Source organism: Colias philodice, chromosome 8 (assembly GCF_061535455.1).
Source record: "Colias philodice isolate Cphi_HAF_F1 chromosome 8, ilColPhil1 Martin Lab GWU primary, whole genome shotgun sequence".
Taxonomy (NCBI): domain Eukaryota; kingdom Metazoa; phylum Arthropoda; class Insecta; order Lepidoptera; family Pieridae; genus Colias; species Colias philodice.
Window position 1 is genome coordinate 11,457,046 of NC_143093.1, and position 15,770 is coordinate 11,472,815.

Sequence of the window (15,770 nt, forward strand, 5' to 3'; positions counted from 1 at the left end):
AAACGTCCAATGAATTTTTATCAATTCTCATCAACATTCAACACACACATTATGTTTTTCTAGTAACATCTAAATTATTACATTTTACGTATTTATAATGTTGTCTTTCATTTTTTATGAATATATTTTAATTGATCAACGAGCCGCAGCCGCGGACATTATAAAAAAAATATAGCATGAGTTCTCGCTTTCAAATGAGCAACTGGGCATAACGGTACAAACAAATTAAAGTAATTTATGATATACTTGTAACCTAGTGTTTTCTTTGAACACGCATATAATAATATGACACATTGCATAAGATCTCCTTTCGTATGTACCGTTATAGTTTTTACGTGGAAGCCAGGAAAGGATTTAGGAATTTTGAGCCAGGTGGTCAATATATAGGTCTAAACTTTTTGCAGATTTAAAACATACCTATAGTAAAAACTAGCTTTTTCAGTAAACATGTTGTTATCGTACGTATTTGAATGATCGCACACACACGCATAATGTCATAGAATTATTATAACTTTTTCTTCAACTTATTGGCTATCTGATGTGGCTAATAGGGAATAGGGATTCTTCCTAGAACTAAGTACCTATTGGGTGTTGTCTTTTCTCTTTTAGCAGTCTTCTTTAGCAACATTGAATTTAACCAACATTTTCAAAAAAATATATAAGTACAGAATTATTTCACTGGCCATATTTTTTATCTGTTATACGCAAATATGGTTGCACCTCTCGCTAACCTTCAACTTTTATAAGAGCCTCTTTCACGCAACATTCGACCAATTTAAAACCAACCTGTCCGTTAACAGAAGCGCTGACCAGCAGGACCCTGGCGGCGCGGTGCACCTCGACCAGCTCGCCGGGCAGCGGGGCGGAGGCGCCGGCCGGCTGGAACCACACAGCCGCGCCTTCGCTCCAATCCGTGCCTCCTGACCCCGCCATGCTGCGAACAAGAAGGTAAATTTTACAAAAGGAGTATAGACGATAGAGTGTACTTATGGTTTAACCAGATACTAGTACCTATTCATAGACATCTAAATATTTAAATCTCAAGGGTGACTGACTGACTGACATAGTGATCTATCAACGCACAACCCAAACCACTAAACGGATCGTGCTGAAATTTGTCATGCAGGTAGATGTTAGGACATAGGCATCTGCTAAGAAAAGATTTTGATCAATTCTACCCCAAAGGGTTTAAAATAGGGGATGAAAATTTTTACCATGAAAATGTATCGTTTCCACACAGGCGAAGGTGCGGCTAATAGCTAGTAATATTATAAATGCGCTTGTAAGAATGTATTGATGTTGTTAACTCTTTAGCAAAATCAGCTGATCGGATCTGTTTAAAATTTAGTAATGCTAATTTAGTTATTTTGTTTGATTATTTACTAGTCACTAAATTTATTTATTTCAACGGTACCTACATAACAGCAATTCTGCACAATTATCGAATTATATGTGCACTAGCTTTCCGCCCCGTGGGATTTCCGGGATAAAACCTAACCGGGATAATCTTATGTGTTAATCCAAGTTCCTCTATATGTGTGCTAAGTTTCATTGTAATTGGTTCAGTAGTATTTGCGTGAAATCATATCATGTCATATCTTTCTTAATTTTACTTTATAAAAATCAATTCATTTGTTGTAAGTACATATTAGTCTACTCTGCAATAATTATGGTAAAAAAATCGTACTGATAGAAAGTTTATGTCTGATTCACTTGCTTTTTATTACACGCTTTATATTAGCTTCACCTGTATGTCTGTTTGTTTGTAACCGACTTCTTTGGGCGCGATTTTGACCCACTTTAAACGGCCAGATTTCGTTCAAACTTTGTAGATTTATTGAGGACCGATGACAATACACTAATTTGATAAAATTTTCTATTTTTTAGTTCGGTTTTCTATAAAAAGCGTGTTTTTTAGTTTTTTTTAACTATTATTATTGTCATAGAAACAGACCTAGGTTCTATGTGGTTCTATTTTCAAGTTAATAACACATTAACACACACTGAATTAATTTTTTACTTTAATTATTATTTAACTACACTGAACATGCACTTGTTCTTTATTACAAATAATCACTTTCGCAATTTATAAGATTATCACGAGTTATTTATATTGATGTACTGTCCCAAATGCTGTATCTTCAATATTAAAATGTCGCTGACAACTAAATACTAATTATCAAATTATGCTTGGAGTAATTATAATTAATCATTTAATATTCATGGAAGATTGTCAATTATAGAGTGCATTTGCTAATTAAATTATTTTAAACTTATAACGATTATAATGATTAATTATTTTTATTCTACTAAGTTCATTTGAGTGGGTTAGATAAATTGAAATAAAATCATAACGTAGTTTCGAATAAGTACTTTTATTTCTATTTCATAAATAACATTTATTTTATAAAGTTAAATATCATAGATAAATCGGCGTTGGTTGCGCCGACGACGGCATCCCACAGGGGCACGAGGATTGGAAGCAGATAGGCGCCGGGGGAGGGGGTTGCAGGCAGAAGGGTTCGAGAGGTGGTGGTTGGATGCACATTGGTGGTGGCTGCGGGGGCTGCACGCGGATCGGCGGCAGCGCTGGCGGCTGCACGTTGATCGGACACGGTGGCGGCGGCTGAACGTACATCGGCTCGGGACACGGCGGCTGCACTGTGATCGGGCTTGGAGGAGGCGGCTGTATGCACAGCGGTGGTGGTAGAGGAGGATTGATCATCATGGGAGGCGGAGGTGGCGGCTGCACGGGCATCGGCGGTAGCGGCGGCGGCTGCACCATCACGGGCGGCAGAGGCGGCGGCTGCACAACAATCGGAGGCGGCGCTGGCAGCTCTATCACAATCGGTGGCGGTAAAGGCAGCTCCAGGAAGATCGGTGGCGGGATTGGCGGGCTAACGAACATAGGCGGCTGTTGCGGGGGTGTGACACACATGGGGGGAAGCGGAGGCGGGTTGACCGTGATCGGCGGGGATGCGGGCGGCGTGATCGTGATCGGTGGAGGTGCTGGTGGCGTGATGCACATGGGCGGAGACGCTGGAGGGGTCACTGTGAGCGGCGGGGGGAGGGGTAACTCGATGATCATAGGTGGCAAGGGCGGGGGTGTGACGGTTAAAGGCGGGGGCGCGGGGAGAGTGACGTAGATGGGAGCTGGTGCAGGCGCCTGCAGCGGGATTGGTGGTGAACAGCATCCGCAGTACGGGGCTGGTGGCGCAGGGTACGGCGAGGCGTAGTACTGCCCATTTGCTTGTGCCTGAAATAGGTAATTTATAATGAGTATAAAACAAGTATATAAGCAAGTTACGTTGACTTGCAGAAATCAAACTTTTTGTTTAAGATATTGTCTATATTTTCTTTTCCGTATTTGCACGACTCATAATGCGAATTTAATAAATGTTTCTGTGCATTATGTCAAAAGTATAACATATATAATATAAGAAAAATATATTTCTGTAACGATAAAACCTTAACAGTGCCCTAGAGCTTTTACTATAATTAACTGTACATTGAAACTCATGAACCATACTTACATATAATAAACAGGCTATAAACAGAAGGATCATGATAGCAGTCACCTTGTCAGTGACCGCGGAGACACTTGCCCTCCCATCACCTCACCTGCATTATATATCGAGAAACGATTGACAAACATTATCGGAATATCGTTATTGCAATTATATGGAAGATAAAGCACGTATATGACATAATTGTTTTGTATGCAATCAATAAGATTTAGAAATATGATTTGTTTAGTTATTGTATTATCGGTCTATAGTGCGACGATAAGCGTAGACCTGTCTAGGACTTCGTATCAAAACTGTATTACACTGTTTGCGTTGAAAAGACATATACTTATGTTAATTGTACGTAGAATATTTACTAAAAATGTAAAGGACTATGTAGATTTGTACGAAAAAGGCAGCAAACTGATCTACACACGACCAAAACGCTTAATCTTCGCATAGACGATATTATAATATAACTAGCGGTCCGCCCCGGCTTCGCCCGTGGTACATATGAAAAATAGATGTTGGCCGATTCTCAGACTTACCCGATATGCACAGAAAATTTCATGAGAATCGGTCCACCCGTTTCGGAGGAGTATGCAGACTAACATTGTGACACGAGAATTTTATATATAAGAATAAGTAAGTACCCATTTTCTCTTACCTATAAGCTTTTAACAAGCAACCAAAATGATAATATTATAAAGAAAATTCCTTGTAAAATGTATTGAAAGCAATTCTAATAACTCAAATGATTGCATTGTTAGCCGTTTACATTTATAACCCGCTAAAACAAGTAAATCAAGTGTTATAAACGAGTAATAAATAATGAAATTAACATAAAATAAACTTTGTATTAATTTTAAAGAAAGGTGAACAAGTGAAACATGACATTGCTTGGTCAGTACACTATTTGTGTAAATTAAATTAAAAAGTATAGCACATGTATAGCACGTGTTGGTGTTGCCGAAAACTGCATAAATGAAAAAATAATAAACATACTTAAATAAATTTCCGTTTTGAACTTTTTAAAGCGGATAAATTCATATAAACCTACTTATTTTATTTTAAAACAATCATTGTAAAATTCAGAATTGTCATAATAATTACAATTATTACATACATACAATAGCACATATCTACCTACTGTTTCGATCAAATTTATGAAATAAATAAAGAACGAAGGTATCTGGTATAATATGTCAGCTTTGTTATAAAATATCATATCAATATCAGGGAGTTTGCCTTCCTGTAGTTCAAATGCATATTAAAACTCTTATGCCCTCACCAGTCATCAGCCTAGTGCCATTTAGAAAGCTGTTAAGGTCGTGCATACGAATACCTTGACAACCCGGCCAAAGTCAATCGCTACTCCACAGCACCAAGCGACACTGGAGAGAGGTACTTTCCAATTATCAAGGTTATCATTTCGTATTCATCGTGTGTTCCGCATCTTTAGCGGAAGCTTACCGGATTCTAGTCAAATTACAATATTATTTAATAGGCCAGCTTGATCTCGTGTGAATGGTTAAGAATTAAAAATTGCGATACGTGTAATTAGAGGCTTTTTGTGTCTTGTAAAAACCATTTTACCAAGGAATAATGCAGTTGTGAAAGTAACAAACATAAAGAAAATAAAATATCTTCTTTATAATTTTATACTAGCTGTGTCCAGCAGCTGTGCATAGCTGCGCTCCTGTTGGTCTTAGCGTGATGATATATTACCTTATAGCCTAATAGCCTTCCTCGATAAATGGGCCATCTAACACCGAAATAATTTTACAAATCGGACCAGTAGTTCCTGAGATTAGCGCGTTCAAACAAACAAATAAACTTTTTAGGGTTCCGTAGCCAAAATGGCAAAAACAAACAAATAAACTTTTTAGGGTTCCGTAGCCAAAATGGCAAAAACGGAACCCTTATAGTTTCGTCATGTCCGTCTGTCCGTCTGTCCGTCTGTCCGTCTGTCACAGCCGATTTACTCGGAAACTATAAGTACTACAGTGATGAAATTTGATGGGAATATGTGTTGTATGAACCGCTACAAAAATATGACACTAAATAGTAAAAAAAAGAATTGGGGGTGGGGCCCCCCATACATGTAACTGAGGGATGAAATTTTTTTTTTCGATGTACATACCCGTGTGGGGTATCAATGGAAAGGTCTTTTAAAATGATATAAAGTTTTCTAAAAAACATTTTTCTTAAAGTGAACGGTTTTTGAGATATCAGCTCTCAAAGTCGTAAAAAGTATGTCCCCCCCCCTCTATTTTTATAACTACGGGGTATAAAATTCTAAAAAAAATAGAGGTGATGCATGCTAATTAACTCTTTCAACGATTTTTGGTTTGATCAAAGTATCTCTTATAGTTTTTGAGATAGGTTGATTTAACTGTAATTTATTATATTTGCTGCTACGGAACCCTTTGTGCGCGAGCCCGACTCGCACTTGGCCGGTTTTTATTAGCTTTATAATATTAAGTTTAGAGTATAGATATAGATAACTTCAAATAAATAAGGCTCCATAGGCTTAGTACGTGACTGAAGTTACAAATCAGTCTGTGAATATTTTTAATTGTTAACTATTAATAAAATGTCAGCAGTAACTACATATTAGTTGGTTTCCGCAAATGTCAGATCGCAACTGTACTTGACGATAATTTATTACTTCCCATTTCGATAGTTTTCGTAAGCGTGTTATAATATTATCTAAGTTGTTCAAAACGGGAACATCTCTTACTCAAATAATTTTATATCTTAAACATTTAAATAAAACATCTAAGAGGTGTTTTCTTATTGTTTACAATTACGTACCAAGTTAGGCTCAGAAAGCATTGTCTACGCAAAACACCAATCAAGTCGTCATCATGACAAAACTTAATTAAGATAATAGACAACAATTGAACATTAAAATAACTTGTTCTTCTATTAGGTTTAACAATAAAAAGTAATATTAAAATTCTATCGTGACCCGGTACAGCTTTCCACCAAAGAAGGTGGTACTTAGTATGCAAGTGGTGTCCAGCCCCACAAGTCAACTTCAACGGAAGTACCGGCCAATGCACTATGTAGGTAATCTATTTATTATATCGCTAAATATATAAAATAAATGATAGTTTTGGTTTCATGTGTAAGTTGCTCTTTGAATTAATCTAAAAATCAGTGAAAGTCATATTAAAATCAGTTCAGACGTTCCGATTATCTGAAATAAACAAGACAGACACAGGGACAATATTACTAAACACTGAGTATAAAATATCATCTGTATGTTGCCCTATAAATTCATTGTTATTAAAATCAATTCAGACGTTAATCTCCTAAGAATACAGTTGTTTTAAAATCAAAGAAAGTTTTCAGTTTAATTTGTAAACAATATAATGACACACATATCACTAGGTACATATCTAGTAGGTATAAAACAAAGTCGCTTTCTCTGTCCCTATGTCCCTTTGTATGCTGTAATCTTTAACTACGCAACGGATTTTGATGCGGTTTTTTTTTAATAGATAGGGTGATTCAAGAGGAAGGTTTTAGTATATAATTTATTAGGTTTTAGACAAAGCGGGCGAAGCCGCGAGCGGTAAGCTAGTACATATACATATATGTATATATCGTTGTTTTTGTACTAAAATGCAAATTTCTCGAATGTATGTTTCATCGCGATACGTGCAGTGGAATGCGGGTGAGAGTCATCAGAATGAGAAGGTCAAGTTTCCACCCACCGATCCATAGTATTTATATGGCATTGAATTAAATAATTCCCTAGTATTCACTAATATTTTGACTTTAGTAAGCATTACATATACTTAATAGATTACTGGTATAGACAAAAATAATTTGGAAAATCCAAAAGTGCACGCCTCATAATTTTTTTTTAATAAATATTTATTAATTATTATTTTTGTTTATTTAATAACAATTAAACCACATCGAATCAGACCCTGAAAAATGAAAGGGTTCTATTCCTGAGCATACTCAAGCGTAAGAGAAAAAAAAAGACTCGATTAGTAAAGTATTTCGGTCGCTATCGTGTTAACAAGAAAAAGGATCCGCACATACAGACACACGGACGTCCAAGACAGAACTTTTTTAAACTGTTTTTTAACTAGTTTAAATAACAAAAATGACATCAAAAATATCATGAACGTTAAAAATAGTGTTTTTTCTTAATATGTGTGTGTATGTATTATCTTACAAGTGCAATGTATGATACATAAAGACATTTTAAGTTTGAAAAATCAGATGTTTTGCGCGAAGTGACAGTAGTACCCACCTCAACGCTTCGCTTATGAGGCGTGCAAAAAGGTTTCTAGTGTTCAAAACAACGCGTTTATCTATACTATTATAAAGCTGAAGAGTTTGTTTGTTTGAGCGTGCTAATCTCGGGAACTATTGGTCCGATTTGAAAAAAATATTTCAGTATTAGATAGCCCATTTATCGAGGCTATAATATCATTACGCTAAGACCAACAAGAGCGGAGCTAGTAGGTAATTTAAATACGTAACGACCCATAATTAAAAAAAAATATTTAAAAAAAATGTAATCGGCATACAATTAAAAAATCAAACGATGCATTATAAAACAGTCATAAATTAAAAGCAAGAAAAGCATTGGATCAGTGGACACTGGACACGGTCACGCGTCGCTAGCGCAGTAATCACGTTGGTCACAATGTTGTTGTTTATAAGTGGAGTGGTTAATGCAGTTTTAGAACTGTAAAGTGCATAGTTTCATTCCCGGTGGAGAAAGAATGAAATTTACAGGGCATAGATATATTTAATAGGTCACAGAACACAAATCATCTTCATCTACCTATGCACAGAAAAAACAAACTATAGGTAGGTACTACTTAGCTATGTGTCAGAATTAAATCGATCTGTGAAACAGATCAAGTCATATTGAAAAAAATACGTATATGGAAATTGTAAACATTTGATGTAGGTGAAATTCGGTAAGAAAACTAAAGAAAAAGCGAAATAATTATGTACAACGTTTCGTATTTTACAGATAGGTAGGTATATAAAATTTATATTTACTTAAATCTATAATTTTTAAATGTAAAATTCTCACATAAGATCTTTAATATCATAGTGCATAAATAAATTTTTGATTAGCTTCATAATGATAAGGTTTCTAAATTATTATCTGCTTCGTAGCAGTAAAAGTTATATCTAAGTACATATACAGTGCAGTTTTTTAACGAATTCCTCTCTTCTATTTTTATACTGCTCATTATTTAATTGCAAATCTCGATCATTAGTTACGCGTCAAATATTTGCGATGATAAATTACTTTTAATTGTTTCACTGTTAACATCAAGTTGTATTCAATGTAAAAGAATTGTGTAGTGTATATTATTACAGCTTATGTTATGTTCATATTAAAATAATAATTTTTATCATTGACTCTACATTGTATTTTTGTGTTTACCACAGATTTAACTTAATAGTTACCCACTTTTAGAACCGATTTGAACGTTAGAGCGAATATTTTTATATCATTATTTACACAACAATATGTTGCCTTGCAGCTGATAAAGAGAAAATGCAGCTTTCTATGGATGAATAATTGAAACTGTGTAAATAATTTTTTTAGGTGAATCAACAGTAATGTGATTATTTTATGTTATGTATTTGTAGTGATTGTACGGTCCCGTTGGAATCAGCTCACTTATTAAATTTTAAACACGTCTTTTGTTTTTACATACCAGTTTTGAATTAAATTAACCATTCAGTTCGCCAGCACATAAGTTTGAAAGTTACAACTACCTACAATATAGAGTACAATATTGCATAATATTTAAATATATAAAATTCTCGTGTCACTATGTTAGTCTGCATACTCCTCCGAAACGGGTGGACCGATTCTCATGAAATTTTCTGTGCATATCGGGTAAGTCTGAGAATCGGCCAACATCTATTTTTCATATGTACCACGGGCGAAGCCGGGGCGGACCGCTAGTTTAAATATATTGATTGAACACATTATAAAGCGTATCTATACTTTAATATTATAATGCTGAAGAGTTTGTTTGTTTTAACGCGCTAATCTCAGGAACTACTGGTCCGATTTGAAAAAATATTTCGGTGATTAATAGCCCATTCATCGAGGAAGGCTATAGGCTTTATATCATCACGCTAAGACCGTGAAACCGCGGAGCGCAGCTAGTTGCATATAAATGAAAAAGTGAAATCAATGAAATGAATAAATTCTCACGATAATTAGCCATCATTGATCCGTCACGCTGCTCGCCAAATACGACAATCAACATTTGCGTAAACATTGTTTAAATCATTAAATGTTAAATGGTGATGTAATTAAAATAATATAAATGCTTACTCGCTCTGCTCTTTTTCTTTTAATGTTTTTCCCTCCATAAATTTTCTTTTTCATTTCGCGGTTTATTTTTGTTTGGATTTGTATTTTTAAGAGGAATGAGACAATTTTCATAATTAATAAAAATCTTGGTAAACTATAGTTATTTTGGACAAGATATGCGTCAAAATTTTGGTGTCAGAAAACATCGTAATCTTATCTTATACGTATATAAAATTCTCGTGTCACAATGTTAGTCTGCATACTCCTCCGAAACGGGTGGACCGATTCTCATGAAATTTTCTGTGCATATCGGGTAAGTCTGAGAATCGGCCAACATCTATTTTTCATATTATGTACCACGGGCGAAGCCGGGGCGGACCGCTAGTAAGTATATAATAATATACAGTATCTTCTATGTCTTGCATCTTTTGGTGAAATTCTTGTTATATCATCAAATAATGATTATATTTTTAGAACATACTAGACTTCGATACGCATGCACTAACTTTCTAGATCACATACCTATTGGTATGCAGCGTGCGATGCTTCCAAGACCGTCAGTCTAGACTTCGATAAGGAAAACTAAGATTTCTTTTACACTTGCGGATATCCTTTTCACATGTTTCAATGTACTGGGGTAGATAAAAATATCAATATAATTATATACTAAATCTAAATCATCTTTTTAGATCTTATATTTGATAAAACCTACTTGAAGTTATAACAATATCTACGACTATTTAAGTTAATACCTACGTACCTACATCCGCTAATTTTTTAACTACATATTTCTAATTTTTAAACGTAATATATTACACTAGCTGTGCCCCGCGGTTTTACCCGCAGTACTCTGCTCCTGTTGGTCTCAGCGAGATTATATATAGCATATAGCCTTTATATATATGGGCTGTCAAACACCGAAAGAATTTTTCAAATCGGACCAGGATAAGCGCGTTCAAACAAACAAACTCTTCAGCTTTATAATATGTATTAAGTATAGATTAACCATTTAATTGCAACTATTAATATAATTGCAATTCTTGGTTAATAAGTTAATTACACCACGATCGACTCCTGCGCATTGCGCAAGCGTGTGGGATTGGTGTCGAAGCATCTGTGCCACGGAACAATGCACAGAAAACTGATCATGTTTTATTATAACTACTTGTTTGTAAAAACTGCCCCGATTGTGCGTTGCGACGATAGTTGCGACAATCTAATTTAGCCAATGTGCGATATTTTGCTTTAATTTTTATTCCATTTCTGAGTAAACATTAAACTCTACACAATTAGTAGTTTAGCGATAAGAAAAAACGTTTGGACAAAGCTTAAGATGCTGCCCGACCTAAGAAAATTCAGATACGCCATCTTCGTATAAATATTAAAGCGCAAACTAACTTATTATTCTTATTTAATAAAATTAAATCCGAATAAATTATATTGTACCTAAGTATGAATACATATTTGGAACTGAACCAAAGCTCTAATAACCCATTGAGCCCCAAGCGGCCCGATCGGTCCCAGACACAATAGATTTTCTATCGTGTCTGTGGTTCCGGGGCCTGAGTTAATAATCGCAATTCCCAAGCTATTTTTATTTACATTTCATAAATATTCGTTTATAAATAAATTAAAATCTCAATGAATCATTACCAATTTAAATGTGTCATGTGAGTTAGTGAGAAATCATATAACCTCGTCTTACGTAACATCCTAAGCCACATCCTTCCATTTACTAAATCTGATAATTCGAATTTCCTCTAAACTATTGGAAATCTTATTTATCTGTATTTTAATTAATTATGTACAGAGCTATTTTCGGATTAATTTTTTATGCAAATTGTTTTTAGCGTTGCTTTGGAGAATCAATAAAGTGCTAATGTTTGATAATAAACGGAATATTAATATATTTTTTGGGATAAATTATTATATTACATAAATATTTAGCTTCGTATTTCATCATATACGTATCTATAACCTTAAAGTCAGCATCATTCGTGATCAGCAAATCGAAAATAGAACATTCACTTTTTTATTTAATCGGTGCACAGATATTAGAAATAATAATACAATTTTGTTTTTTTTTTTACTGTTCTGGCTGTCAAAGTGACACTTTGACTTCTTCATAATAACATTTCACAGCTCGATGCATTTCACAAAAAAGCGTGCTTATTTCGTTCTTCTTTAGTAGGTACCTACTAGCTTTCCGCCCGAGGCTTCGCCCGCGTATTCATAGAAAAACCCGCATAGTTCCCGTTCCCGTGGGATTTCCGGGATAAAATCTATCCTATGTATTAATCCAGGTTACTCTATATATGTGTCCTAAATTTCATTGTAAATCAGTAGTATTTGCATGAAAGAGTAACAAACATACCCACCTACACATACCTACACATACATATCCATCCTCACAAACTTTCGCATTTATAATACATATTAAGTAGGAAGGATTTACATGTATGTACAAATTAATAATTAATATGAACATATAAACTATTATTATTAATTCCATAAACAAGATCACACATTTGAGGTCTAAAAAAGATATCGCAAAAAGTCATGCGTTACATAAAAACGAAAGTAAAACTTTCAAAACTATCTCATTTATAGAGCATAATTGGCGGTTAACGACGTTTTTATTTACGACTTTCATATGATGTGTATATAAATCGAATTAATATAGCAATTGTTCACAATAGCGCTGTAAACGGCGTAAAATTGTGTAGCGTGAACAATTTTATGTCAGACGAAAGTGGTGGGTTCCGCTCTGCTTGCAAGCATTAGTTATGAATTTATAATTTATTATCTAATGTTAGCTCATAATACGTCCCTTTTCTTGAGAAATAATGAGTATGTTTTAAAAAAAATCACGAGAGCCTACAAAGTACATCTTTATGCGCCTATTAAATGAAGTATTGGACCTGCATAAAAACACAAAGTATATGTGCAATAATTTATTGTACGCTACGAAGGGGAAAACATGTGATGTTACGCTATAAAAAAAAGATAATTTCATTCACTATACATTCATGAAAAATAAAAAATAATTTGGAAAATCCAAAAGTGCACGCCTCATAATTTTTTTTTAATAAATATTTATTAATTATTATTTTTGTTTATTTAATAACAATTAAACCACATCGAATCAGACCCTGAAAAATGAAAGGGTTCTATTCCTGAGCATACTCAAGCGTAAGAGAAAAAAAAAAGACTCGATTAGTAAAGTATTTCGGTCGCTATCGTGTTAACAAGAAAAAGGATCCGCACATACAGACACACGGACGTCCAAGACAGAACTTTTTTAAACTGTTTTTTAACTAGTTTAAAGAACAAAAATGACATCAAAAATATCATGAATGTTAAAAATAGTCTTTTTTCTTAATATGTGTGTGTATGTAATATCTTACAAGTGCAATGTATGATACATAAAGACATTTTAAGTTTGAAAAATCAGATGTTTTGCGCGAAGTGACAGTAGTACCCAGTACCCACCTCAACGCTTCGCTTATGAGGCGTGCAATATAATTGTAAAAATAACCAGAAAAATTTCAGAGAACTCCTCCTTTTTCTGAAGTCGGTTAATAAAATCTACCAGATTAGATGTGGTTTACTAAAGTTAACAAATTGCTTTATAATTTCGTGTAATTAAACGTATAAAACGTAATCAAATAAGCACGTAGTCGTATTTCATAAGCTCAAGTAATGTCAATGGTATAGGTTGCGAAATGCTGAGTCATTATCTATGAAACTCGGCAAGGCATGCCACTGGTCTAGTGATTGGTCCCTATATAATTTATATTGCTAGTTAAAGTGATTTCGGTATACAATTGTCGTTGTATTCGATAGAAAATTAATAGTTTGGTGTTCCTTGTGATATTTTGCTATTATATACTACTCACTCTGAAGATAAGATTTGTAAGACAGTCTGTATTAAGATTCCTAGTTGAGTGTTATTTTGCAAAAGTTATATAGTTTTTATATATTTCTAGGAATATCAGGAAATACCTCTTGGTACCTATCGGACCTATAAATTAAAAAATATTCGACAAAAAACTTACAAAATTACACATTTCTTCTGTGTGCAAACGTCTCAGAAAACCTTTAACCTTATTAACGATTACATATTTTACGAAACAATCGTGGAACGAACCAAAAACACTTAGCTCATTGATTAGTATAATAAAACAATGGCTTTTCTCCGGTCCCAAGTGACATTGCTAAATTTGATCAGACTTGGAACAATGTACGTGGGACGGATCATTCAAACAATGCATTACAATTGACAAGCGAAAATGAGCCGTATTTCATTCGCATCAATCCCCCGGAGAACCTTCGAGCGATTATAGCTGCTTGATTGACAGCTAAGGTCAAAATAGCATGATGAGTGTGCTCAATTGCCACGCCGACTGGGGTCACGACGAAAATTAAGGTAGGTTGTGCTGATATATCTTTAATAATATCTTTTGTTTCACGCGTTTCATACGAATGATTACCAAAGGTAGAAACATAATTGTTAAATCGCTTCTGTGAATGATGATTGATGACTAATTCAAAAGCAGATATGAAATAAGTTACAAGGTTTTAAACTTTTAAAACTCGTCAAGTACTCGGTTACCTGCCCGCATCATAAAACTTTTATATTTAAGCCGATGTTCTTTCAAAACGCAGCAACTGTGAACAGTGAAATATTTATCAACGTAGATATAACCCATTTATTATTCTGAGGTTAACACCAAACTCCATTGTCATTTCTCAATTTTATTTGGTCAATTATTGTACATTAATTCATGCAGCTTAGTTTAACCAACTACATTATATATATATATAGCATACAGTTCACTTGTATCTAAAACACTTGAACATATTTGGATAACTAAAAAACAGTTGGCTACATAAGACATTGCCTTAAGCGTGTCCAATCGTGAGTAATGTATTCACGATTTGAAAACACTTGTCACAACTGACTAAAATACTAAATAGTAAATACTGTCCCAAAAAGCTAGCTGCACTGTTTACTTTAGCACGCTAGCTATATTTATAGCACTACAGTATTTTCAATATTTTATTCACCAAATAAACTATTCTCGTATACTTACCTCTAATTACAATTAATCATAATCAATTCATCCCTTTCTATATTAAACTTCAACATACACTGCTACACACACAATCACACTTCATAGTTAGTTAGTTCATAGTATTATGCTAATTAAAAATTGCACTATACATATCTATCGAGGTGCTTCGTCTTATTTATACAAACAAGACTTTATTGAAAGGAGAGGTGTAGCCTTAACAGATCGTCATTAGTGTTCAGTCTGACCCTGTCCTATAAAATGATTGTTTTCGAAGTTAACTATTCACTATTTAAATTATATAATTGACTGCGAGTCGTATTGAGTATTTCTCGGCACAAAGGCAATTCCTAGGTTTTATTTTACGATATCTATCTCTAATTCGTAAGTAGTAGCACAGACTATAATAATAATATATTTACTAGTAGGTACCTGGTACACCTTGCTAAAGAATTTGCGGAGATATATTTTGTGATAAACCTTATTAAAATACTTTCATGCATGTTTCTTTTTTTAATTATTGTATTTCGTTTACCACGCTTGGTTTTTATGTACAATAAAGTATCAAATAAATAAATAAATGATTGAAGATCTTTATGAAATATGACCTGGGGCCGTATTATGACCTTTCCCTACTGGCTACTGGCAAATTCATATTATGATCGCAATAACCAGCCATGTTTAATTATGGTCTTATATGATAATATAAGTGAAATAAACTGACTGGCAAATGCCAGTCAGTTTATTTCACGGCGTAAACTGTCTGGAAAGAAGAGGTCATAATACGGCCCCTGTAGGGAAGTCCCTAGTTATCTCTAGTTAGGGAAAGATTACTTTTTGTTTTGAATATTGAGACGATATCCGCTA

At 34.2% G+C, this 15,770-nt stretch overlaps 2 protein-coding genes across 3 annotated transcripts in view; both read right to left on the reverse strand.

Moving 5' to 3' along the window:
- Myo10A (unconventional myosin 10A) overlaps positions 1–15,770 on the reverse strand; it is a 107,296-nt gene that overhangs the window by 80,309 nt on the left and 11,217 nt on the right. For both annotated transcript variants that reach the window (XM_089698462.1, XM_089698461.1), the window contains exon 2: positions 787–934. In XM_089698462.1, the coding sequence (XP_089554588.1) occupies positions 787–933 (147 nt within the window). In that variant the 5' untranslated portion in view covers position 934. The remainder of the gene's footprint in view (positions 1–786; positions 935–15,770) is intronic.
- LOC149486833 (uncharacterized) lies at positions 2,336–4,276 on the reverse strand. Its single transcript, XM_089698515.1, has 3 exons — positions 4,174–4,276; positions 3,534–3,621; positions 2,336–3,256 (listed from the first exon to the last, which is right to left on the reverse strand). Exons 2-3 carry the CDS (start codon positions 3,564–3,566, stop codon positions 2,420–2,422), a joined length of 870 nt encoding a protein of 289 aa, XP_089554641.1. The 5' UTR covers positions 3,567–3,621; positions 4,174–4,276; the 3' UTR covers positions 2,336–2,419.

Coding starts and splice junctions, on each gene's coding strand:
- LOC149486833 (XM_089698515.1), bottom strand. CDS start 3,566: ATGATCCTTCTGTTTATAGCCTGTTTATTATAT. Junction 3,257..3,533: donor TTATAGCCTGTTTATTATAT/GTAAGTATGGTT, acceptor TACCTATTTCAG/GCACAAGCAAATGGGCAGTA.